This window comes from Muscardinus avellanarius (genome assembly GCF_963383645.1).
Source record: "Muscardinus avellanarius genome assembly, chromosome: 7".
Classification (NCBI taxonomy): Eukaryota; Metazoa; Chordata; class Mammalia; order Rodentia; family Gliridae; genus Muscardinus; species Muscardinus avellanarius.
The window spans coordinates 3,806,181-3,831,143 of NC_137793.1; the positions used below are offsets into that span (position 1 = coordinate 3,806,181).

The 24,963-nt window shown below is 40.1% G+C and overlaps 1 protein-coding gene across 3 annotated transcripts in view; it reads left to right on the forward strand.

Annotated features, from left to right (window-relative positions):
* Positions 1 to 24,963, forward strand: part of FNIP1 (folliculin interacting protein 1) — a gene marked incomplete at both ends in the record, with an annotated part of 88,430 nt that overhangs the window by 48,430 nt on the left and 15,037 nt on the right. For 2 of the 3 annotated variants that reach the window (XM_080699114.1, XM_080699116.1), the window contains 8 exons: positions 3,658 to 3,758; positions 4,875 to 4,949; positions 6,798 to 6,886; positions 11,320 to 11,403; positions 12,742 to 12,813; positions 13,561 to 13,696; positions 17,521 to 17,722; positions 19,881 to 19,966. In XM_080699114.1, coding sequence (XP_080555240.1) covers positions 3,658 to 3,758; positions 4,875 to 4,949; positions 6,798 to 6,886; positions 11,320 to 11,403; positions 12,742 to 12,813; positions 13,561 to 13,696; positions 17,521 to 17,722; positions 19,881 to 19,966 — 845 coding nt within the window. The remainder of the gene's footprint in view (positions 1 to 3,657; positions 3,759 to 4,874; positions 4,950 to 6,797; positions 6,887 to 11,319; positions 11,404 to 12,741; positions 12,814 to 13,560; positions 13,697 to 17,520; positions 17,723 to 19,880; positions 19,967 to 24,963) is intronic. The other variant, XM_080699115.1, reaches the window with a different exon arrangement.

The window sequence follows — 24,963 nt, forward strand, 5'->3', positions numbered from 1 at the left end:
ACATGAGTGTTTTTTTTTTTTTTTCCGGTTTTGGGGATGGAACCCAGAGGCATTTGACCTCCGAGCTACACCCCCTGCCCTATTTTTTATTCTTTATTTTGAAACAGGGTCTCATTGAGTTGCGGAGGGTCTCACTAAGTAGCTGAGGCTGTCCGTGAACTGCGATCCTCCAGTCTCAGCATCCCAAACGCTGGGATTACAAGTGTGCACCACCACGCCCAGCTGACATGAGTTTTTTTTTTAATGAGTTCTTTGAAAACAAGATATTGTAATATTTCAAATAAGTCTTTTTGTCTGTCTTAAATTTTTAAGTGTACAATACATTATTGTTGATTCTAGGAACTGTGCTTTATAGCAGATCTCTAGAACATATCGAGGTTGCGTGATCAAAACTTTATGCCCACTGACGAGTGTATTTCCCCCGGCCCCTAGTAATTACCATCCTGCTCTTTGATTCCATGAATTTGACTGTTAGGTACTGCATATGGAAGAGGCACATTTACCCCTCAGTGGCTGACATCTCCTTTAGCATCAGATGGTTTCCATTCATCTGTTCCGTCACACGCTGCAGCATTTCCTCTCTCCTCGGGCTGAATAGTATTCCATTGTGTGTATATGCCACATTTTCTTTGTCTGTGCATCTGCCTGTTAATGGAGTCATTTGCATGTTTAGCTGTGGCCAGTAGTGCTGCAGTGGACACAGGAGTGCTGACAGCTCCGACAGCTCTTGTGATACCTCACTTCAGCCCTTTTGCATCAGTGCCCACAAGTAGGATTGCGGGAACACGTGGTCGTTTTAGCCTTAACTCTCTCAGAAATTGCTGTGCTGTTTCCCAGAGTAGCTATACCACTTTGCATTCTTACCAGCAGGGTGTAAGGACTGTGTTTCTCTACATCTTTGTCAATACTTGTTATGTTTAATTTTTTATAATAGTCAACCTGACAGATGTGAGATAATAGCCCATTGTGGTTTAATTAGCATTTCTCTGATGATTAGTAATGTAGAACTTTTTAAAACGTAGCTGTCAGCCACTTGTATTCTTCTTTCGGAAAATGTCTATTCAAGTCCTCAATTCTTTTTAAAATTGAGTTGTTATTATAGTGTTGTAGAAGATCCTTGCATATTTTGGAGAGTGACCTCTTATCAGACATATGGCATATATTGTCTCCCCTTCCAAAGGTTGCCTTCTTGCCTTTTTCTTTTGCCTATACAGAAGTTTTTTAGTTTGATATAATCCCACTTGTCTATTTAATCTTTTGTTGTCTTTGCTTTTGGTATTATGCTTGTGAAATAATTGCCAAGACCAGTGTCAGGAAGCTTTTCTTCTATAATCTTATATTTTAAGTCTTTAATCCAGTTTGAGTTGATTTTTGTATATAGTTTAAGAGTCCAGTTTTCTCTCTTTTCTTTAACCTGTGTTACTGGGGATTGAACCCAGAGACATGCTACATCCATGCTATATCCCTAGCCCTATTTTGTTTTTTATTTAGAAGTAGGGTCTCACTAAGTTGCTGAGGCCCTTACAAAGTTGCTGAGGCTGGTCATGAACCAGTGAGCCTCTTGTCTCAGCCTCCCAAGTACTGGGATTACAGGTGTGTGCCACCATACCCTGGCTGTTTGTTATTCTTATAAAAATGCCTTTAGGATTTTGACAGAGATTATGTTGAATCTATATTGAATTTAAGAAATACAGAATAGATACAAATCACCCCCTTTCTGTGTATTTCTTTTGTATAAAAGAAGGAGTAGAGGCTGATATGGTGGTGCATGTTTGTAATCCCAGCATTTGGGAGACAGGAGACTGTAGGATCACAGTTCTTGGCCAGCCTCAGCAACTTAGAGAGGTCCTCTGCAACTTAGTGAGACTCTGTTTTAAAATAAAGAATAGCTGGGCGTGGTGGCACATGCTTGTAATCCCTGCTCTTGGGAGGCAGAGACAGGGGGATCGCATAGGTTTGAAGCCAGCCGCTCTGGCTTAAGAGACCCTGTTTCCAAATAAAAAAGTACAAAAATAGGTCTGGGAGTGTAACCCGGAGGTAGAAGGTTTTCCAGGAACCCCAGTACAACCGAATGAATGAATGAATGAATGCCGGGTATGGTGGCTCACGCTTGTAATCCCTGGGCTTGGGAGACAGAGACAGGAAGATCACGCAGGTTTGAAGCCAGCCACACTGGCTTAAGAGACCCTGTTTCCAAATTTTAAAAAAATGTGTGTGTGTGTGTGTGTGTGTGTGTGTGTGTGTGTGTGTGTGTGTGTAGGTCTGGGAGTGTAGCCCGGAGGTAGAAGGGCTTCCAGGAACCCCAGTACCACCACCAAAAAAAAAAAAAAAAAAAAAAAAAAAGAATAAAAGTTGGGCATGGTGGCGCACGCTTGTAATCCCAGCATTTGGGAGGCTGAGACAGGAGGATCATGGTTTGCAGACAGCCTCCGCTACTTAGTGAGGCCCTTTGCAACTCAGTGGGACCCTGTTTCAAAATAAAAATCAGGGCTGGGGGTGTAGCTCTAGGTAGAATGCTCCTGGGTTCTATCCCAAGTGTAGCAAAAAATAAGTAAATAAATAAATAAATAAATAAATAAATAAAAGTAGTAACAGTAGAAGTTATTCTCCCTGTTAAGTGAATTGCACTTATTATCTCCCTTGGAGAAATATTTCATGTGCATAAGAAATGGTAAAAATATTGATTTGAGCATTATTTGTAGTAGCAAAAACCTGGAAGAGACCTAGCTCATTAATAGAGAGGGGCATAGTCTAGTAAAGTGTGTGGGTTATTTTATTTTATTTTATTTTTACATGTATGATACTAGGGATTGAACACCAGGGGCATTTTGCCTCTGAGTTACACCCTGGCTCTTTTTTTTATATTTTATTTGGAAATAGGGTCTCACTAAGTTGCTCAGACTGGTCTCAAACCTGTGAGCTTCCTGTCTCAGCCTCCTAAGTATTGAGATTATAGGTGTGTGCCATCACATCTGGCTAAGCTGTTTATTTTCATACAGGAAAATACTGGTGTGTGTGTGTGTGTGTGTGTGTGTGTGTGTGTGTGTGTGTGTGTTTTACTTGGGATTGAACTCAGGGCCCCTTGACCATGAGCTATACCTCCAGCTCTTTTATTTTTTATTTTGAGACAAGGTCTCACTAAGTTGTCCAGGCTGGCCTCAAAACTTGTGATCCTCATACCTCAGCCTCCAGAATTGCTGGAATTGTAGGGATGTGCCATGGTGCCTAGCTACCGTGCAGCTTTTAAAAGGAATAGATTAAGTGTCTGTAATACGGTGTGATCTCTAAGGCACTGTCGAATGAAGAAGAGCAAGTTGCAGAACAGTGTGTACTTTGTAGGATTAAACTCTTGCACGGAGTAATGTAAGGGTGAGGTACTCTTTCCTTTTTATGGTACGGGGAGTGAACCCAGGGCATTAACTCTGAGCCACACCTCAGCCCTATTGTAATTTTTATTAAACAAGGTCTTGGTAAATTGCTGAGGGCCGGCAGCAAACCGGTGATCCTCCTGTCTCAGCATCCTAAGTAATGAAAATATAGGCATGTGCCACCACACCCAGCTTCACAAAGGAGTTTTTAAAATAGAAATCAGTATTTGAAGTAGTCCTAAATTGTTCTGATCTTGGTAACTTTACTAATATTTTGGTCATTGTGTAGGGTTCGCGGTGCTCTTCTGATGCCAATATGCTTGGGGAGATGATGTTTGGTTCAGTGGCGATGAGCTACAAAGGATCCACCTTGAAAATTCATCAGATCCGGTGAGCGGTTTTCTGGAAAAAAATTTTTTTTAGTGAATCTATTTTTAGAAACTAGTTTGTTTGTTTGTTTGTTTTGCTATGGTACTGGGAATGGAACCCAGGGACATTGCATATCTGAGCCACGCTCCCAGCCCTATTTTTTAGTCTTTTTATTTTTTTTGAAACAGGGTCTTATTGAATTGCGAAGGGCCTCTGGTCTCAGTCTCCCTAATGCTGGGATTACAAGTGTGCACCACCTTGCCCGGCAGATACTGGAGTTTTTGAAGATAAGAGGATATGATCTTCATTTAGGTTGAGCATATCACATACTCAACCTAAATGAATACTCAGTTTATGATTTCTTTATTTTTGCGGTACTGGTGATTGAATCCAGGGGCATTTTACCTCTGAGTTACACTCCCACTCTATTTTTTATTCTTTATTTTGAAACAGGGTCTCACTAAGTTGCAGAGGGCCTCACTAACTAGCCGAGGATGGCTACGAATCTGTAATTCTTCCTTTGTCAGCCTCTCAAGTACTGGATTACATGCCTCACATGCTTTATTTATTTATTTATTTATTTATTTATTGTGGGTCTGGGGATGGAACCCAGGGGCATTCGACCTCTGGGCTACACCCCCTGCCCTATTTTTTATTCTTTATTTTGAAACAGGGTCTCATTGAGTTATGGAGGGCCGCACTAAGTAGCTGAGGCTGGCCACAAACCGCTATCCTCTGATCTCAGCCTCCAGAATGCTGGGATTACAAGTGTGTGCCATCACGCCCTGATGTTTTATGGTTTTAATGCTGCCGCATGGCTCTTGTGACTGTGCTACAAAATCTGTATGACTTATACTTTTTTTTTTGGTGGTACTGGGGTTCCTGGAAGCCCTTCTACCTCCAGGCTACACTCCCAGACCTATTTTTTTTTTTTTTTTTAATTTGGAAACAGGGTCTCCTAAGCAGCGCACGCGGCTGGCTTCGAACCTGCGTCATCCTCCTGTTTCTGCCTCCCAAGCCCAGAGATTATAAGCGTGTGCCACCACACCCAGCTGACTTATAAATTTTTATTAATAATAATTTAAAAATGTCGTTGTGTTCTGGGTTTGATCTTTCTGACTTTCTGTTTTTCTTCAGTTCCCCTCCACAGCTCATGCTTAGCAAAGTTTTTACTGCACGGACTGGAAGCAGTATCTGTGGAAGTCTCAATACGTAAGTACTTATGGATATATGGGAAAACAGATTATTTATCATGCACAAGGTATGAAAATTAAAATCTGCATTTTGGATTTATAGCCCGAGTTTCAGTCAATGTTATGTCTTCCACAGTTCATGGAGGCCAGATTACATTCTCATTTGAGGGTTTTTGTTGTTGTTGTTGCTGTTATTATTTATTTTTTTATTTATTGGGGTGGTACTGTGAACCCAGGGGCCTTCTACCTCCAGGGTATTACCCCAGCACCATTTTATTTTTTATTTGAAAATAGTCTAGCTGAGTTGCTGAGAGCTTCACTAAGTTGCTGAGGCTCACTTTGAACTTGCGAGCCTCCTGTTTCAGCCTCCCAAGTACTGAGATTACAAGTGTCTGCCATCATGCCTGTCCTCATTTGAGTTTAATTGAAAAAGGAGGGATGCATTTTTGTAATTTTACAAGAAGATATATCTGGAAGCAAAATGTTGATGCATATTTACTTTAGTTTAACGACCAATTCTGCAGTCTTTGCTAGGCTGATATCTAAGAATATTTTAATATTCTTTGCTAAGCTATTAATGCTAAAATTAGTACAGTGAAGCTAAAATAGTGGGAGGCCTGGTATCAGTATAATGGGCCATGTTTTAGAACCTGAAGGTAGTTCTGGGGTTAGCGTTAGGTGGTAGTGGACCTCACAGGGGGATGCTGCAGGTGCTAAATCAGAACAGAGTTCATGGGTTAATTGAGTTCCAGGAGTAACCCAGGTTCAAAAGAAGCAGGAGGCAGCCCAGGAGTACACTCTAAAGTAGAAAAATTCTCCTGAGTCTTTATTAATTGTTAATGATTTTTTAAATGTCTTTTTTTTTTTGGTACTTATTTTTTTTTGCTACCTCTGAGCTACACCCCCTAGCCCTGTGTTTCTTATTCTTTATTTTGAAACTGGGTCTCACTAAGTCGCACAGGGCCTTATTAAGTAGCTGAGGCTGACCATGAACCTGTGATCCTCCTGTCTCAGCCTCCCAAAGACCGAGATTACAAGTATGCTCCACCACACCCAGCTAAAAATGTTTATTTTGACTTTGTGAACCATCTGATGAATCGTCATTTCTCACCTCTGCCATGGTAGCATTGAAGCAACCATAAGCGATACATAAAAAAATGGGCATGAGCCGGGCATGGTGGCTTGACATCCCTGTGCTAGAGAGGCTGAGACAGGAGGACCGCACAGGTGTGAAGCCAGCCTCAGCTGCTTAGCGAGGCTCTCAGCAACTTTGTGAGACCCTGTTTCAAAACTAAAATATAGAGCTGAGCGTGGTGGCGCACGCTTGTAATCCCTGCGCTTGGGAGGCGGAGACAGGAGGATCGCGCTGGTTCGGAACCAGCTGTGCTGGCTTAAGAGACCCTGTTTCCAAATAAAAATATAAAATAGGTCTGGGAGTATAGCCCGTGGAAGTGTAGCCCGGAGGTAGAAGGGCTTCCAGGAACCCCAGTACCAATAAATAAATAAATAAATAAATAAATAAATAAATAAATAAATAAATAAATAAATAAAATATAAAATAGGTCTGGGAGTGTAGCCCAGAGGCAGAAGGCTCCTGGGTTCCATCCCCAGTACCACACACACACACACACACACACACACACAAAAAAAAAAAAAAAAAAAAAAAAAAAGGTCATGGCTGTGTTACCACAGAAAGAGACAGCAGGCTGGATTTGACTCTCAGCTGTAGTTTACCAACCCCTGATTTAAATGTACTTAGTCATCATTTGTAGTTTATGGTGCTTAAAATTTAATTCAGATATACATGCAATTGTCATTAAAAGCATAAAATGAATATGGAATTTATTCATATTTTCCTCCTTCATAGGTTGCAAGATAGTCTTGAATTCATCAATCAGGACAACAATACATTAAAAGCTGATAACACAGTTATTAATGGACTTCTTGGAAATATAGGTAAATGGTTTCCTTGATTTTGTAAGTTAAAAAATGTTACCAGTGGAACAAGGGTTTGAAGTTACTTCTTAATTATGCAGATCTATTGTAAGACTAAAGAATTTCAATTGAGTTGGAAAGGTATTTAAACTGCTCATGTATAACATTTGTATTATTGGGGAAACATTTTTCTTTTAGTAGGACATTAATTTTGTATTGTAAAAAAAGAACTGCTGAAGATATATGTACTTTTTCTTCATTATTTTTGTTTTTAAATTTGACTTATCTTTGAAGGATACTGTTACTGATATGGAAAGCCTTTACTAGCGCTCTTAAAATGTTTCAGCTTCTTCCCACTTCTTCTGTAACTACAAAAGTCATTTTAAAATGGTACTCATCTTTGTGTCCTGTAATTCATATGAACATGTTGTTCCTTAAAATATTTCTTAGAGGCTGAGTGTGGTGGCACACGCTTGTAATCCCCGTGCTTAAGGGGCTGAGACAGGAGGATCGCACGGGTTCGAAGCCAGCCTCAGCTACTGAGTGAGGCTCTCAGCAACTTAGTGAGACCCTTTCCAAATAAAGTATAAATAGGTCTGGGAGTATACCCCAGAGGTAGAAAAGAACTCTGGATTCCACCCTCAGTACCCCCCCCCCACACACACACATGAATAAAAGCCGGGCGTGGTGGCGCATGCTTGTAATCCCAGCATTCGGGAGGCTGCGACGAGGATCACGCAGGTTCAAAGCCAGCCTCATCTACTTAGTAAGGCCTTATGCAACTCAGTGAGACCCTTTAAAAATAAAGAATAAAAAATAGGTCTGGGGGTGTTGCTTGGAGGTAGAATGTCCCTGGGCCATCCCCAGTACTGCAAAATAAATAAATAAATAAATAAATAAATAAATAAATAAATAAATAAAATTTAAAAAAAGAAGAAGAAAAAATAGGGTAGCAGCTCAGAGGTAGAGTGCCCCTGGATTCCATCCCTAGTACTGCAAAATAAATAAACAAATGAATAAATAAATAAAAATAAAACAAGGCCTCATTTAGTTACTTGGTTAACTAATTGTTGCCATTATATAAGTTTAACATTACCAGGCCTAGTAATGCATGCTTGTAATCCCAGTACTTGGGAAGCTGAGACGGGAGGATAAAAGGTTTGCATCCAGTGAGGCCTTCTGCAACTTAGTGAGACTCTGTTTCAAAATAAAAGAATAAAATAGAACTAGGGGTACAGCTCAGAGGTAGAATGCCCCATGGTTTTTATCTCTAGTACTGCAAAAAAGAAAAGAAAAAAGAAAAAAAGATTTATAAGTTCAACATTTTAAAATGACAAACTTTCTGGAAGTTCTAATCATTTGTTCTAGAAAACTCGAGTATATTACTACTGACTATATTTTCATTGCAAGAAAGAACTGTAATAGCTCAGGGACTTGACATCATTTAACTCTTTCTTTGGTTAGTAAGAGCTGTTATTTGTAAATAATTTTAATATTTAATATTTATATATACTAGTAGGAAACATGGTTTTTTTCTTTCAACTTGGGCAGTGTAACATTCTACTCAATAAATATTAGCTATATTTTATATTCATGTTTGTTCACATAAGTACCAATGTATTAAGCACCTACATTGGCTAGTCAGTGTAAAGCAGGTACTTTATAATGTGTGTCTGTTTTATAGAAAATGGGAGTTTTCTTAACTCATTTGATTATTTTATTGATTTTAGTACAGTAAAAGTGTAAGAAAAAACTAAATACATTTTTTTCATATTTTGTCAGTTTTCAAAGCCCAAATAGCTTATTTAAACAATTTCCTTTTATAGTACAAATCTGTTAACACTTAAATTATACTGTAGAGGCTAGGTATACTCATCTTTTCCTTTCTTTTTTATTTTTTGGTGCAGTACTGGGGATGGAACCCACGGGTATTCTACCTCCGACCTACACGCCCATCCCTATTTTATATTCTTTATTTTGAAATAGGGTCTCACTGAGTTGCAAAGGGCCTCACTAAGTAGTAGCTGAGGCTATCTGCGAACCATGATCCTCATGTCTCAGCCTCCCAAATGCTGGGATTACAAGCGTGCGCCTCCATGCCCATCCATCCTTTCCATTTTAATATACAGAAGGAAATCTATCTAATAAAAGAACATATTTCCTGGGTGTGGTGGCCCACATTTGTAATCCCAGTACTGGGAAGCTGAGACAGGAGGATTACAGGTTTGTGGCCAGCCTCAGTTACTTAGTGAAACCCTGTTTCAAAATAAAAATAAAATAGAGCTGGAAGTGTAGCTCAAAGGTAGAGTGCCATTGGGTTCAATCCCCAGTACCGCCAAAAAAAACCAGACTTTAAATAGAAACTGACTCATGCTCGCATAATCTCAGTAAGCACTATTTCTTATTTTCTTTAAATATCTCATCAGTTAAGTACTTAGCAAATACCTGTAGTGTGCAAAGCACTCTACTAGGCCCTGGAGATTCAGTGATGAACCAGACACAGTTTTGCCTTAATGAATATATTGTTAATGGTTGTCAGAAAAGTGATAACCACAGTTATAGTATACTGTAATAAATTATTGGACAAGGTTAAGAGCAGGGTATGATTAACATTGTGCTAAGCACCAGATTCATTCCTGGAGCATCATGGAAAGCTTTGTGAGGATGTGAGGCTTAAGTTTGGGGGGCTAGCTAGCATGTTAGTGAATTGTTCTAAGAAGCATTTTACCTATGAACTATGCCCCCAGCCCTATTTTTATTCTTTTTTTTATTCTATTTTTTTTGTGTGTGTGTCTGTGTGTGGTACTGGGGTTCCTGGAAGCCCTTCTACCTCTGGGTTACACTCCCAGACCTATTTTTTATATTTTTTATTTGGAAACAGGGTCTCCTAAGCCAGCGAGGCTGGCTCCGAACCAGCGTGATCCTCCTGTCTCCACCTCCCAAGCGCAGGGATTACAAGCGTGCACCACCATGCCTGGCGCCTATTTTTATTCTTTATTATTTTTTTTGTGATACTGGGAATGGAACCAGGGACATTCAATATTTGAGCTATACCCCCAGACCTGTTTTATTCTTTTATTTGGAAACAGGGTCTCACTAAGTTGCAGATGGCTAGCTGCAAACCTGCAGTCCTCTTGTCTCAGCCTCCCAAGTACTGGGATTGCAAGCATGCATCACCACACCCAGCCATTCTGAGATTTATTCTGTGTGTATGTATGTATATAATGTGTTCAATGAAGGGAGCAGCTGTGTGCTGAGAGTGAAGAAGTGGGGAAGAAAAGAAATTAAGAAGCTGATAAGTTTTGAAATAACTAGAGAAAGTAAGGCTAGGAAAAGTTGAAGAAAGCTGACTATGGAGACGTGGAAGGATTGTTATACATGTACTATATTTGTAGTAATTTTTGTTGCAGAGAAAATAACACCTCTTAACCATTTGAGAAGTATAGTTGTAACTTTTTAAAATAGAAAGCTTCATGTCCTATTTTAGGTAAACTCCCGCATGGCTCTTTAGACTGTCTTGATCAGGCCTAATGGAGAGGTAGCCCAGTTGCTTGTTTCCAGGCTGAAGTCCCTCTTGGGGTCCTGAGATTGTTGTTACCCTCTCTTGGCCACATGTGTGGCAGCCACTTTTTCTGGACACTTGGGAGTCTGGCCCTGATGGACTACAGTGTTCCCTGCTTCTGTGGTAGCTGAACCCTGGCCTAGCAGTTTTGGCTTCTTTCCTACTTTGTGGCTTATCACTAGGTTGGAAAAACAAATTTTGTGCTTATTTGTCAATAAAATCCCTTTCTGTATTTGCTCCTTGTCCTTGTGCTCAATGCAGTAAGTGGCATTCTCCTTGCTGGAGTTACAAGAGAGTACTCTAATCTTAAAATTGACCTTTCAAAAGAAATTTATTTGGCAAATGTCAAATTATGTAGATAACATTCTGGTACTTTTAAAAATTGTTAAAAGCAGCCGGGCGTGGTGGTGCATGCTTGTAATCTCCGTGCTTGGGAGGCGGAGACAGGAGGATCGTGCAGGTTCTAAGCCAGCCTCGCTGGCTGAAGAGACCCTGTTTCCAAATAAAAATATAAAAATAGGCCTGGGATTGTAGCCCAGAGGTAGAAGGGCTTCCAGGAACCCCAGTACCACCAAAAAAAAAAAAAAAAAAAAAAAATTGTTAAAAGCAGTTACATTAAAAGAGTTAACATTTTAAACAGTTTTTTTTAACCATGTATATCAGAAGCATAATTCTGTTATTTGCATATATTTATTAGGAAATAAGCGTGGAATTGCTGTGTACATAAACCTTGACCCCAAGGGGGACCATCCTCTTTGCAAAAGAGAAGCCAACTTGAATGTCTCCGTCCATGTCTGTTGGTCTGTGCTTGTGCTCCTTTCCCTACCTCCCCGACGCACTGCAGCTTCTCTAACAGCCTCTTTCATGTGTATTTTACATTTTTGCCATGTAGGTCTTTCCCAGTTCTGCAGCCCTAGGCGGGCATTCTCTGAGCAGGGTCCGCTCCGCCTGATCAGGAGTGCCTCTTTCTTTGCAGGTTTGCGATGTGCTGTGTGGGTAGACTAGTTGGTGTGCCCTAGCGGCTAGAATATGTAGTTAAGCTGTGGAAACAAGAGAGTAGATGAATTTAATTGGGGAGGTTTGGCTGAGAAAACACTGCTTATGAAGTAAAGGAACTTATTTTTACTGAATATGTTCCTAAAGTTTATAGAGTTATCAGTAGAATTGACATTTTTGTGAGATATCAGCTTGTCCTTTTATTCCCCATTATGTCTTAATGATTTTAACTTTAGAATTCTAAACCAAAATTCATATGCACATTATTTCTTACAATACCACTTAAAATTTTTTTAATGTGCCGCACTGTCTTGTTTCCATGGCTAAGTAGCGTTTGTGCCGTAGTTCACCAATCACAGAAAATATCCTCTTATTGTTATTGTGAAATTTCTGATCTACATTATTCCATAAAAGTAATTTTTCTTGGAGCTAAGATTTAGATGAACAAGCACCATTATAATGTTCTATAAAAGCATATATAACTATAGCTGTTTATATTACTAATTGATTATACAATGTGTATTCATGTTTACTATATCTAGGACTCCAATTCTATTACATATTTTCATGCATTTTATACAGAGTGACCTAGTATTGTAACTTACTCGTAGGAATGACCAGAATGCAAACAGATTTACTGGTTATTGTTCTCAGAATTGGTATCAATTTAGCCCTTCTTATGTTTATTAATATATATTTTCCCTGTAAATATTCGATATGAACAATTCATATTTATCACAAAATGTTTGGAAAGTGTAAAAGGAGCCAAAACATATGCATTGGTTTTCTTGTCAGCCAGATGCATCCACCTTTGTGTGTGTGGTGCTGGGGCTCAAACCCAGGGACTTGCACATGCCAGGCAAATGCTGAACCACTGAGCTACATTTTATGTCCTCCAAGTCTTCTTAAAACAAACTTACTATCATACTGTTGAAAGAAATTTCTCAAACTTTTGTTGTAAAACTTTTTATTTTTATTTATAATATTTCTTTCTAAATACTGATAGAGGCAGAAACAGTAGAGTGAACCATGATATACCTGTAACTGAGTCCTAACAACCAACATTGATACTGTTCACAGTGGCTCTTTTGAGATATTATCATCTCATAGATTATTTTCATACTGTATATCAAGTCTTCATATAGATCTCAAGGCTTGTTCAACTGAATAGTAGCTCTTGGTGTTGGGTTGGTGCCATGCCACTGAAAAAATAAGGAATGCGCTGAGATCAGCATGATTTAGTCTGCTATTTTAAAGGAGCAACAGCTCCCCGGCTAAGAATGTAGCTTATAGCTGACAGTTTTGTCTTGATTTACAGTTCACAGCAACCCAATGGACATGCCTGGAAGAGAGCTGAATGAGGACAGAGACAGCGGCATTGCACGCTCCGGTAATGTCAGGCTCACCTTTTAAGTCACCTTTTATGACATCACTGTTAGCTGGTGTTGATTTTCTTATTTACCCCTATCTTTCTTATCTAATTCTGTGTGCATGATTGGTTCAAATTGATACTTGCCATACAAGAGGATTGTGGCAAGAACAGAGAGAAATCTCTTAAAATTTAATCTTTTTCAGCCAAGTGGAGGATAGCCTCAATAAATGCGTACTGTTTTTGCCTTTGCTAGTACTAACTAGGGTTAAAATTAAGAGATATTTTCTTAGCCAGAAAAGCTTAAATATTTTGAAACAGTATTACACTTAAAGTATGGGACTCGGCCAGGTTTAGTGGCATATGTCTATATTCAAGGAACAAGTGGCTGAAATTTAATTCTCATTGTGTAGTCAGCATTTGGGAGGTGATAAATTAATTTTTGTGTGCTTCATTTTTCTCATTTGTAAACTGAAGGACCTGGTAACTTATCTGTAAAGTTGCTTCAGGTCATTAACTTCATAGCTGGGCATGGAGGCACAGGCCTGTAATCCTAGTACTTGGGAGGCTCAGACAGGAGAATCGCAGCTTTGTAGTCCGCCTCAGCAACTTCACGAGAACCTGCTTCAAAGTAGAAAAATAAAGGGCTGGGAGTGTCGTTCAGAAGTGCAGTGTCCCTGGGTTCAATCCCAAGTACCAAAAGAAAAAAAAGTCATTATCATAGCGTAGACATTCCTGACCTACACATTGTATTTGTTGTTCTGACAGCATCTCTCAGCAGCTTGCTTATCACCCCGTTTCCCTCCCCAAACTCGTCGCTTACCCGAAGTTGTGCCAGCAGCTATCAGCGACGTTGGCGACGTAGCCAAACAACAAGTTTGGAAAATGGGGTATTTCCTAGATGGTAAGTTGAAATTTGAACAGTGCTCAGTAGTTCCTTAAACACATTTTTATATGGGATTTTTAGAGTCTGAACCTGTGTCTTAGTTATTTTAAATCTTAAACTGAAAACTTTGAAAATTGTATCTTTTTTATTGCGATAAGTTATACATAGCAACTATTTATTTAATTTTGTGGAACCCAGGGGTTTTCTACCTCTGGGCTATACCCCCAGACCTGCTTATTATATTTTATTTGGAAACAGGGCCTCACTAAGTAGCTGAGGGTGGCTTTGAACCAGCACGATCCTCCCGTCTCAGCCTCCCAAGCACTGGGATTACAAGAGTACACCAATATGCCTAGCTCAACAACATTTTATTTTAATGCTATTTAGGTACAGAGTTCAGTGGCATTAAGTACCTCTGCACCACATGCTCGTCTTATTCCTGAACTTTTTCACCTTCCTGAGCTGACATGTAGCCCATTCAGCAGTAGCTCCCAATCCTCTTCTCGGCACCCTTGCATCTACCATTGTTATCTCTCTCCATAACTTGGACTGCTCTGAGTACCTTATATAAGTATAATCATAAAGTCTCTGTCCTTTTATGTCTTGTTTATTTTACTTAGTAAAATGTCTTCAGGGCTGATCCACATTGTTAGCAGGTCAGAAATCCATTCCTTTTTATGGCTAAATAGCATTTCCTTTTTTTTTGGTGGTACTGGGGTTCCTGGAAGCCTTTATACCTCTGGGCTACACTCCCAGACCTATTTTATTTTTGAAAACAGTCTCTTAAGCTAGCGCGGCTGGCTTCGAACCTGCGCGATCCTCCTGTCTCCACCTCCCAAGCGCGGGGATTTCAAGCGTGCGCCACCACGCCTGGCTGCTAAATAGCATTCCTTGCACCCTTGTAATACCAGTACTTGGGAGGCTAAGACAGGAGGATCTCAAATTTGTGGCCAACCTCAGCAACTTAGTGAGGCTTTGTTTCAAAATAAAAGAATAAAAGCCAGGTGTGGTGGCGCACGCTTGTAATCCCCATGCTTGGGAGGCTGAGACAGGAGGATTGCACAGGTTCGAAGCCAGCCTCAGTTACTTAGTGAGGCTCTCAGCAACTTAGTGAGACCCTGTTTCCAAATAAAGTATAAAATAGGTCTGGGAGTAAATAAATAAATAAATAAATAAATAAATAAATAAATAAATAAAAAAAAGAAAAGAAAAGAAGCAGTACATTTTTTATCTGTCAGTGGACACTTAGGTTGCTTCCACCTTTTGGCTGTTGTAAACTAATGCCGCTGTGAATGTGGCTCCACAAATATCTGTTTGAGTCTTTGCCTTCAATTGTTTGAGGTACATATGCTGAGTCAGAATTTGCTGAGTCAAGAGAAGGGTGTGATGGTGCATATCCCAAATCCCAGTATTTGGGAGGCTGAGGCTATAGAGTATTGCAGGTCTTAGGACAGCCTCAGCAAGTATTGAGACTCTCATCAACCTGGTGAGACCCTGTTTCAGAATAAAAATAAAATAGGGCTGGGGATGTAGCTCAAAGGTGGAATGCTCCTAAAGGAATTGCTGGGTCAAACGTGTCTGTCTTTCTCCCTCCCTCCCTCCCTCCCTCCCTCCCTCCCTCCCTCCCTCTCTTTCTCTCCTTCCTTCCTTCCTTCCTTCCTTCCTTCCTTCCTTCCTTCCTTCCTTCCTTCTTTCCATGATTTTACATTCCCACCAGTACTGTGAAAGGGTCCTAATTTCTCTATGTTCTTACCAGCGCATGCTATTTTCTGGATTCGTTTGTTTTTGTAGTCCTGGGGGTTGAATGTAGGGCCATGTGAGTGTTAGGAAGATGCTTTACCACAAGTCACACTCCCCAGTTTCCATCCTCCATTTTTAATAATATGCATCCTAATGGGCATGAAGTGGTGTCTCATTGTAGTTTTGTAGTTCCCTAGTGACTAGTGATACTGAGCCTCTTTTCAAGTGCTTACTGGCCATTTATATATTATCATCTTTTGAAAATGTCTCTTTAACTGCTTTGGCCATTTAAAAATTGGGTTTGTTTTGTTTTTGAATTGTAAGAGTTCTTTATGTATTTTAGGTATTAATCTCTTACCAGGTAGGTGATTTGAAAACATAGCCAAGATAGTGGCACACTTGTAAACCTAGTATTTGAGAGCTGAAACAAGAGGATTACAGGTTCACGGCCAGCCTCAGTAATTTAGGCCCTCCATAACTTAATGAGGCTCTGTTTCAAAAATTAAATACATAAAATAGGACTGGGGTGTAGCTCAGAGGTAGAATGCCCTTGTGTTCAACTCCCAATTCCAAGAAAGAAAAACAGAAAAATCATTCAATGGATTGTCTTTTCATTCTGTTAATAATGTCCTTTGATGCACAAGTTTTGAATTTTATGTAGTCCAATTTAGCTATCTTTTTCTTTTGTTGCCTGTGCTTTTTGTGTTATATCCAAGAAACCATTGCCCGATCCATTATCAAGAAACTTTTAGCTGGGCATGGTGGTGCACCTTTGTAATCCCAGCATTCGGTAGGCTGACACAGGAGGATCGCAGTTCGCAGACAGCCTCAGCTACTTAGGCCTTTCACAACTCAGTGCGACCCTGTTTCAAAATAAAGAATAAAAAATTGGGCTAGGGGTATAGCTTGGAGGTAGAATGCTTCTGGGTTCCATCTCCAGTACCACAAAAATAAATAAATAAATAAAGAAGGAACTTTATCCTTTTGTTTTATTTTAAGAGTTTTATGTGTGTGTGTGTGTGTGTGTGTGTGTGTGTGTGTGTGTGTGTGTGTGCGCGTGCGCGCGCCCAGAGGCTTTTTTTTTTTTTTACCTCCGGGCTATACTCCCAGACCTATTTTCTATTTAATTTGGAAACAGGGTCTCTCACTAAGTTGCTGAGAGCCTCACTAAGTAGCTGACTCTGGCTTCGAACCTGTGCGATCCTCCTGTCTCGGCCTCCCAAGCGTGGGGATTACAAGCGTGCGCCACCATGCCGGGCTCTGTTTATATCTTTGATTAAGGTACTACATGTTTTGATATTTCAGTTTTTCATATTTCTATTTTGGCAAATTCTCAAAAAGTTCTTTTTTTTTAGTTTTAAGTACCTCAGTTGATAATGAAACTTTTTGTTTCCTCATTTACTCACTCTTTATTTCTTTATTTTTTGTTTTACTTATCAAATCAAAAGGAGAGACAAGTAGATTCTTGAATAGTGAATAGTTTATAACACACTAATCTAAACTTAAAATTCAGATATTTTTAGCTTGATTTTGAATTGAGATTATGTACTTCTGTAAGATTTCGTAAGAAATACACAATTGATATAAAGCCTTAGATTTATTTGATAAAAGCAGAAGATCTTTAGCTTGTTTGCTTTAATTTTTTTTTTTTTTTTTGGGTGGTACTGGGGATGGAACCCTTCTACCTCCAGGCTACACTCCCAGACCTATTTTATATTTTTTTATTTGGAAACAGGCTCTCTTAAGCCAGCGAGGCCAGCTTCGAACCTGCGCCATCCTCCTGTGTCTCCTCCTTCCGAGCGCGGGGATTACAAGCATGTGCCACCATGCCCGGTTGCTTTACTTTTTTTTTATTTTTTAATTTTCATGGTTACTGGGGATGGAACCCAGAGTCCTTCTACCTCCAGGCCACACTACCACCCTAGTTTACTTTTTAATTGGAAATAGGGTCCCAATAAGTTGTTCAGGCTGGTTTTGAACCTGCAATCCTTCTGTTTCATCTTCCCACGTACTGGAATTACAAGTGTGTGCAATCACTCCGGCTGCCTGTTTTTAATTAGCAAAAAGATTGAGTTGCAAATTTAATTACTTTTATTTTTAAGGTCTATAGAAGAAAGCTTTAATCTGTCAGATGAAAGCTGTGGCCCTAACCCAGGAATTGTGAGGAAAAAGAAGATTGCAATTGGTGTGATCTTTTCATTGTCCAAAGATGAAGATGAAAATAGCAAATTTAATGAATTCTTTTTTTCACATTTTCCTCTCTTTGAGAGCCACATGAATAAATTAAAGAGTGCAATAGAACAGGTAAGTGTCATTATTTATGTCTTAAAGATATCTGTATTTTCTTTGAATTATATTCTCATATTTATAATTTGGCAGAAAAATTACAGCCTCTGTTATTTTAGAAGGCCTGTTGAAATGCTCTGGTAGATGTAAGTAGATTCAAGTTTTAAAGGAGCTTACTATCTAATAAAATATCTAAGGCCATTCATTTAGAAACTAAGTTTTTAAGGGCATATAATGTAGTAGTGCTATTCTAGCAGCTGAAGAAAATTGTAAAAAAGCAACATTTCTGACTTCATGGGATAGCAGCTAAATAAGTCTATATATGTTGTATTAGATGGTAGTAAATACCATGAAGAAAAGTAAAACAGAGAAGGGTATATAAGAAATGCTAGAAGGAAGGATTACTAACTTTTATAGGCTAGTCTAAAAGGCCCATTGATAAAATAACATAGGAGATATGGCTGGGTGTGGTGGTACACCTTTGTAATCCTAGCATTTGGGAGGCTGAGACAGGAGAATTGCAGTTTGTGGCCAGCCTCAGCTACTTAGTGAGGCCCTTTGCAACTCAGTGAGACCCTGTTTCAAAAAAATAAAAATAAAAATAAAAATAGGGCTGGGTTTGTAGCTTGGAGGTAGAATGCCTTCTGCCTCTGGGCTCAATTCCCAGTACTGCCAAAAAAAAAAAAAAAAGACCCATAGGAAATAGGGAGGAAATGGTCAGAGAAAATACTGAGGTAGGGAGCCGGGCGTGGTGGCGCACGCTAGTAATCCCCGCGCTTGGGAGGCGGAGACAGGAGGATCGCGCAGGTTCGAAGCCAGCCGCGCGCGCTGGCTTAGGAGACCCTGTTTCTAAATAAAAAAAATATAAAATAGGTCTGGGAGTGTAGCCCGGAGGTAGAAGGGCTTCCAGGAACCCCAGTACCACCAAAAAAAAAAAAAAAATACTGAGGTAGGGCAGAGGTCCTCAGCAGGAGTCATTCTGGTCCTTAATCCACATTAATGGGGTCAGAGTGGCTGCCATATTGAAATCATCATGTAGGGCCTTCAAGGATACCACTGTAAGAGCACTGGCATTTATTCTGTTTTTCATTTTTTTCTTCGGTGGTGCTGGGGATGAGCCAAGGGGCATTTTGCCTCTTAGCAAAATGCCTAGCCCTATTTTATTTTGAAATGGTCTCACAAACTTACCACACATTGGCCTTGAAATAATTTGCTTTTTTTTTAAACTGGGGATTGAACTCAGAGTCATTCTACCTCCAAGTTACACTCCCAGCATGAGTTTACTTTTTATTTGGAAACAGGGTCTCACTAAGTACCAAGGGCCTCACTAACTTGCTGAGGACCTTATGATCTTGTCTCAGCCTCCCAAGTACTGGGATTACAAGTGTGCAGCACCACACCTGGCTAAGGATGGGAGCTGGGTGTGGTGACCCACGCTTGTAATCGCAGCATTTGGGAGGCTGAGACAGGAGGATCCAGGTTTGCCAACAGCCTCAGCTGTTTATTTTAAAGAATAAAAAACAGGGCTGGAGGTATAGCTCGGAGGTAGAATGCACCAATGGAGTGAGGGACGACACTATTTATAAGGACTCGTCCTGCTCTTGGTGGAGAATAGATTTCTAGGAGAAAGAGGTAGATGTTGTGAGACAGGTTATGAGGCTGAGACAGGAGGATCAAAGGTCAAGGCCAGCCATAGCAACTTAGTCCCTGTTTCAAATAAAACTAAAAACGGGCTGGCGGTGTAGCTCTGAAGTAGAATGCCCCTGGGTTCAATTCTCAGTACCAATCAAAGGAAAAAGAAAATTGATATTCTTTGAATGTTGATATCCTGCAGTGTGTTAGTTACAATAAGAGATTAACTGTTAGGCTGAGACAGGAGGATCCGGGTTCACAGCAACATCAGCCACTTAGTGAGGCCCTTTACAATTAGACCCCCTTGTTTCCAAATAAAGAATAAAAAATAGGGATGGAGGTGTAGCTTAGAGGTAGGATGTATAAAAAAAGATTAACTGTTGAAAAATTTTCATTTGTTATAATTAATGACTAAAGATACATGTCTTTCTTTTCTCTCTCTCTCTCTCTCTCTCTCTCTCTCTCTCTCTCTCTCTCTCTCTCTCTCTCTTTGATGTCTTTGACCATGATTGGCATAATTAACCATGTAATGATTGTTTTCAAGGCTATGAAAATGAGCCGGAGATCAGCAGATGCCAGTCAGAGGAGTTTAGCGTATAATCGCATACTCGATGCCCTGAATGAATTCAGGTACATATTTCCAAGTTTTCAAGAGTTGTTTTACAGTATATCATAAAGGTGTTTGTTTTCTTTAATTTGTTCTAATAAAAATCAAAGTTGTCTCATAGTCCCAGGAGATCCTGTGTGGACACAGGCAGGATGGTTGCCCGTAATGTGTTCCCAGATGAGGTCAGGCAGTTCTCTGCCTTCTTGCTTCAGTTCTCATATGGAAACAAATGGCCCTTTTAATCTTTATTTAGTGCCAAGTTTTGGGTTTTTTTGCACATTTTGTGTGTGATTTTATGTTTAAAAGTGGCTCCAAAGCATACTGCTGAAATACTGTCTAATGTTCTTAAGCATGAAAGGATGTGATGTACCTTAATAGAAAAAAAGACGTGTTAGTGTCCATTCATGCCTGAGTTACAGTGCTGTTGGTTGTGAGCTCAGTGTTAATGATTCAGCAGGATCCATGAATGTATCTTTAAACTGAGACCCATGTGAAAGCAAGGTTATAAAGTGATGGGTTGGTGAAATTGTTCTGACCAGAGGCTCACAGGAACCTAACCCTGTCTTTCCCTGAGAGCATTGATTCAGTGTTTGATAATTCAGTGCTTGTGGACTTTATACCACATAGAGGTAGAGGTAGGTGTGTGTGTGTGTGTGTGTGTGTGTGATACTGGGAAATAAACCCAGAGACATTCTATCTGACTGAACTATACTCCCACCTTCCCAGCTCATGTGTGTGTGTGTGTGTGTGTGTGTGTGTGTGTGTGTGTGTGTGTGTGTTTGTTACTGGGAATTGAACCCAGGGATATTCTACCGCTGAGCTACACCCCAGCTCTATTTTCTTATTCTTTATTTTGAAACAGGGTCTCACTAAGTTTCGGAGGGCCTCACTCAGTAGCTGAGGCTGTCTGTGAACCTGCGCTCCTCCCTTCCCAGTCTCCCAAGTACTGGGATTACAAGCGTGCATCACCACCACCTCTGACTTTTTTTTTTTTTTAATTATTTTTGAAACAATGTCTCCCTAAGATGGTAAAGGGTCTCACTAAATTGCTGAGGCTGGTCTTGAACCTGCAGTCCTCCTGTTTCAGCCTTCCAAGTACTGGGAATATACACCTGGGTTACCATGTCTGGATTAAGATGTTTTTTCTTAGACTTTATGCATATCAAAGAAGACTAAAGAAACCAGTAATCCCACCCAGTATTTGGGAGACTGAGACAGGAGGATTGCAGGTTCAAAGCTGGCCTCAGGAATTTAGCAAAGCACTCAGCAACTCAGACACTGTTTCCAAATAAGACAGAAACCAGGGGTGGGGGTAGAATATCCCTGGGTTCAATTCCTAGTACCAAGAGAAAAAGCCCTCTACTTTCTTTGATTCTTTTCTCTCTTTCCCTGGAGCCTCTTGTTAGGAAACAGCACTTCTTCTCTTTTGTGTGTCTTTCCTGTAATGTTTTCGTTATTTTTTTCTGAATGTATAGTTTTCTTGGTTTCTGTCCCTTTTGTGATTTTGTTCTTATTTTAGCAAATCCTTTATGCTCTCGTTTCCAGGTTATCTTTTCTTTGGAAATAGATCTTCTGTTGACCCTTTCGGTTCCTAAGTGTGATGATTGGGTTTCCTGCCTTTGTATGAAAAGTGCCTCCTTTTCAACCTTGTTTTTACCATCTGACGTGGAAAAAAATAGATCTGTCATATTCTTTCAGAATATACATTGGAATTTTATTTTGAAGTTTGTTTTGTGCATTATTTCTCTTTTCTCTAGAGGCATTTTGTATGTGGGAATATGTATGTGTTCTTTCTGTTTTTGCCTCTTCTTGGAGGCTTTCTTTAAATATCAGTGTTGCGCCAGGTGCGGTGGCGCACGCTGGTGATCCCCGCGCTTGGGAGGCGGAGACGGGAGGATCGCACAGGTTCGAAGCCAGCCTCGTTGGCTTAAGAGACCCTGTTTCCAAATTAAAAAAAAAAAAAAAAATATATATATATATATATATATACACATACATACATACATACATACATACATACATACATACATACATACTATATGTATAGGTCTGGGAGTGTTCCCCAGAGGTAGAAGGGTTCCATCCCCAGTACCACCAAAAAAACAATAAATAAAAATATCAGTGTTGCATGGTTGCTCAGTCAGAGCTGAGATGAGAGCCCAAGCAGTAGGTTGGAGGTTTTGTACGTAGTAGACTTCCGACTAGAGATTTTCACTTTAGGGGTTTATGTCTTAAATTTGTATTTGTATTATCACTTCCTGAAGGAGCCTATTTTAATATTTTTCCATTAATCCTTCTCCCAATTTTCTTTATGAAATGTTAATATTTTATGATATGTTCTCTCTCTTTTTATGTTTTTTGGTGATACTGGGGTTCCTGGAAGCCCTTCTACCTCTGGACTACACTCCCAGACCTATTTTGTACTTTTTTATTTTTCAAAACAGGGTCTCTTAAGCCAGCGCAGCTGACTTCGAACCTGCGGGATCCTCCTGTCTCCGCCTCCCAAGTTTAGGGATTACAAGCGTGCACCACCACGCCTGGCTAAGATATGTTCTCTTTATATATTCTGTGAAAGATTCAAGTATCTGGAAGGATTTGGGGGAGGTCCTTCTTCTGAGCTATTTAATTGCTACATCTGCCTCCCTAAGCGTGCAGTCATTCTATGGGGAAATAGAATGGAACACAGGCCACTGATTGTGTATGGATCTCGAGTTAGTCTCCCAATTTTTATTCATAATCCCTGGCATGTATTTTACCATACATTTGTGGATCCTGAGCCCTGCTTGCCTAAATGGGGCAAGCCATCTCCTCTGTCCATTTCTCTCCTTCTGTTAGACTGAAACTTAGAGCTTCATCCGCTCTGCTGCTTCAGTCTCATTTCTCCATATTATTTGTCTTCTAGGATTTTATGAAATTTCTTATTTTTTCACAAATAATTCCTGTTAAAATTGTATTTTTTATAGTTGTTTATCTGCCTTTAAATCCTTAAGGAGGCTGGGCATGGTGGCATACACTTGTGATCCCAGTTCTCGGGAGGCTGAGACAGGAGGATTGCAGTTTTGTAGCCAACCTCAGCTACTTAGTGAGGCCCTCTGCAACTTAGCGAGGCCCTGTTTGAAAATAGGGCCAGGGTTGTAGTTTGGAGGTAGAAAGCCCCTGGGTTCAAACCCTGATAACACACACACACACACACACACACACACACACACACACACACACACACAGAGTTTAAGGAGAGCTGGGCACTGTGATATACTCCTATAATCCTAGTACATGGGAGGCTGAGACAGGAAGATCCCAGGTTGGAGGCCATCCTCAGCAACTTAGGTGAGACCCTGTTTTTAAAAAAACACAAAATGGACTGGGGTTTAGTTCAGAGTATTCCTGGGTTCGATCTCTAGTACCAAAACAGAATTCCTTAAGTAGACGTCCAGTTGGGTTCTTGGAACTAAGAGGAAATAATTGTTTCTGTGCAGTTCAAACATCCTTAATAAACTTTAAACATTTTGCCAGTGGTGGTGGTGCACACCTATATTCCCAGTATTTGGGAGGCTGAGGCAGGAGGATTGCAGTTCAAGACCATCCTCAGCTGCCTAGTGAGGCCCTCAGCAATTTCAGGAGACTTTGTTTCAAAATAAAGTAGGATTGAGGGTGAAGCTTAGAGGTAGAGCGTCCCTGGGTTCATTCCCCAGTGCCACATAAGTATTTTTATATATTCCTAGATTATAAGATAGATAAATTTTTTCTACAAAATACCTTAAAATTCATATTTTATAAAAACCTTATTTCTATCTTACCGTAAATACTTTTTATTCTTATTTATTTTTAAGCTCTCAGAAATCCTGTGTTTGTGTTGGGTGCAGTGGCACATACTTATAGTTCCAGTTCTTGATAAACTTTGAGACAGGAGACTTCTTTGTTTCAATTTTTAATCACCCCCCCCCCCCCCCCCCGTGCCACTCCGGGACTGGGAATGAACCCAGGGGCATTCGAACCTTTATGCTACATCCCCAGCCTATTTTCCATTCTTTATTTTGAAACAGGGTCTCAATAAGTTTTGGAGGGCCTCACTAAGTAGCTGAATCTGGCCTTGAACCTGCGATCCTCCTGTCTTAGCCTTTCAAGTACTAGGATTACAAGTGTGTGCCACCACACCCAGCTGTTTTAAGATTTAAAAAAATATATAAACGTCTCGGGGTGTAGTTTAGTGGTAGAACATCCTTGAGTTCAAACCCCAGTACCACCCTCCAGACTTAACTTGTACTATTCTATTCACTATAATAAATTGTGCTCACATTGGTTAAAGATTCAGTAAAACGTATATAGGGAAGAAAATTGCTTGCTTGCTTGCTTGCTTCTCCTTCCCCGTTTTTTTGGTTTGTATTCTAAGTGTTAGAGAAATATTCTGAGAGCCGGATGCAGTGGCGCAGGCCTGTAATCCCAGGACTTGGGAGGCCAAGATGGGAGGATTGCAGGTTTGAGGAAAGCTTCAGTAACTTGCGAGGCCCTCGTCAACCTAGTGAGACCTTGTTTCAAAATAAAGAATAAAAAACAGGGGTAGGGGTGTAGTTCAGAGGTAGAATGCCCCTGGGTTCATTTCTGAGTACCACAAAACCAACCAACAAAACACAAAATAAGGCTGGGGATAAAGCTCAGAGGTGGGGTGCCACTGGGTTCCGTCTCTAGTACCACACTCAAGTGTACTGAGGTGGGTAACAGTGTTTGGAGGTCTCAAGGAACTTCCTAGGACTGTACTGTCCAGTACATTTGGAGTTTTTAGCCATATGTGGCCACTTGCGTTAAATTAAAACTTCAGTTCCTTAGTTATATGGTTTACATTTCAAGTGTTTGATTACTACATATGCCCAGTAACTACCATATTGAACACTACATACAGAGAACATTTTCATCATTATCAAGAGTTGTATCAGGTAGCATGTCCTAAAATTGAAAGTACAACTGGGTGTGATGGTGCATGCCTGTTATCCCAGTACTTGGGAGGCTGAGACAGGATCACGGA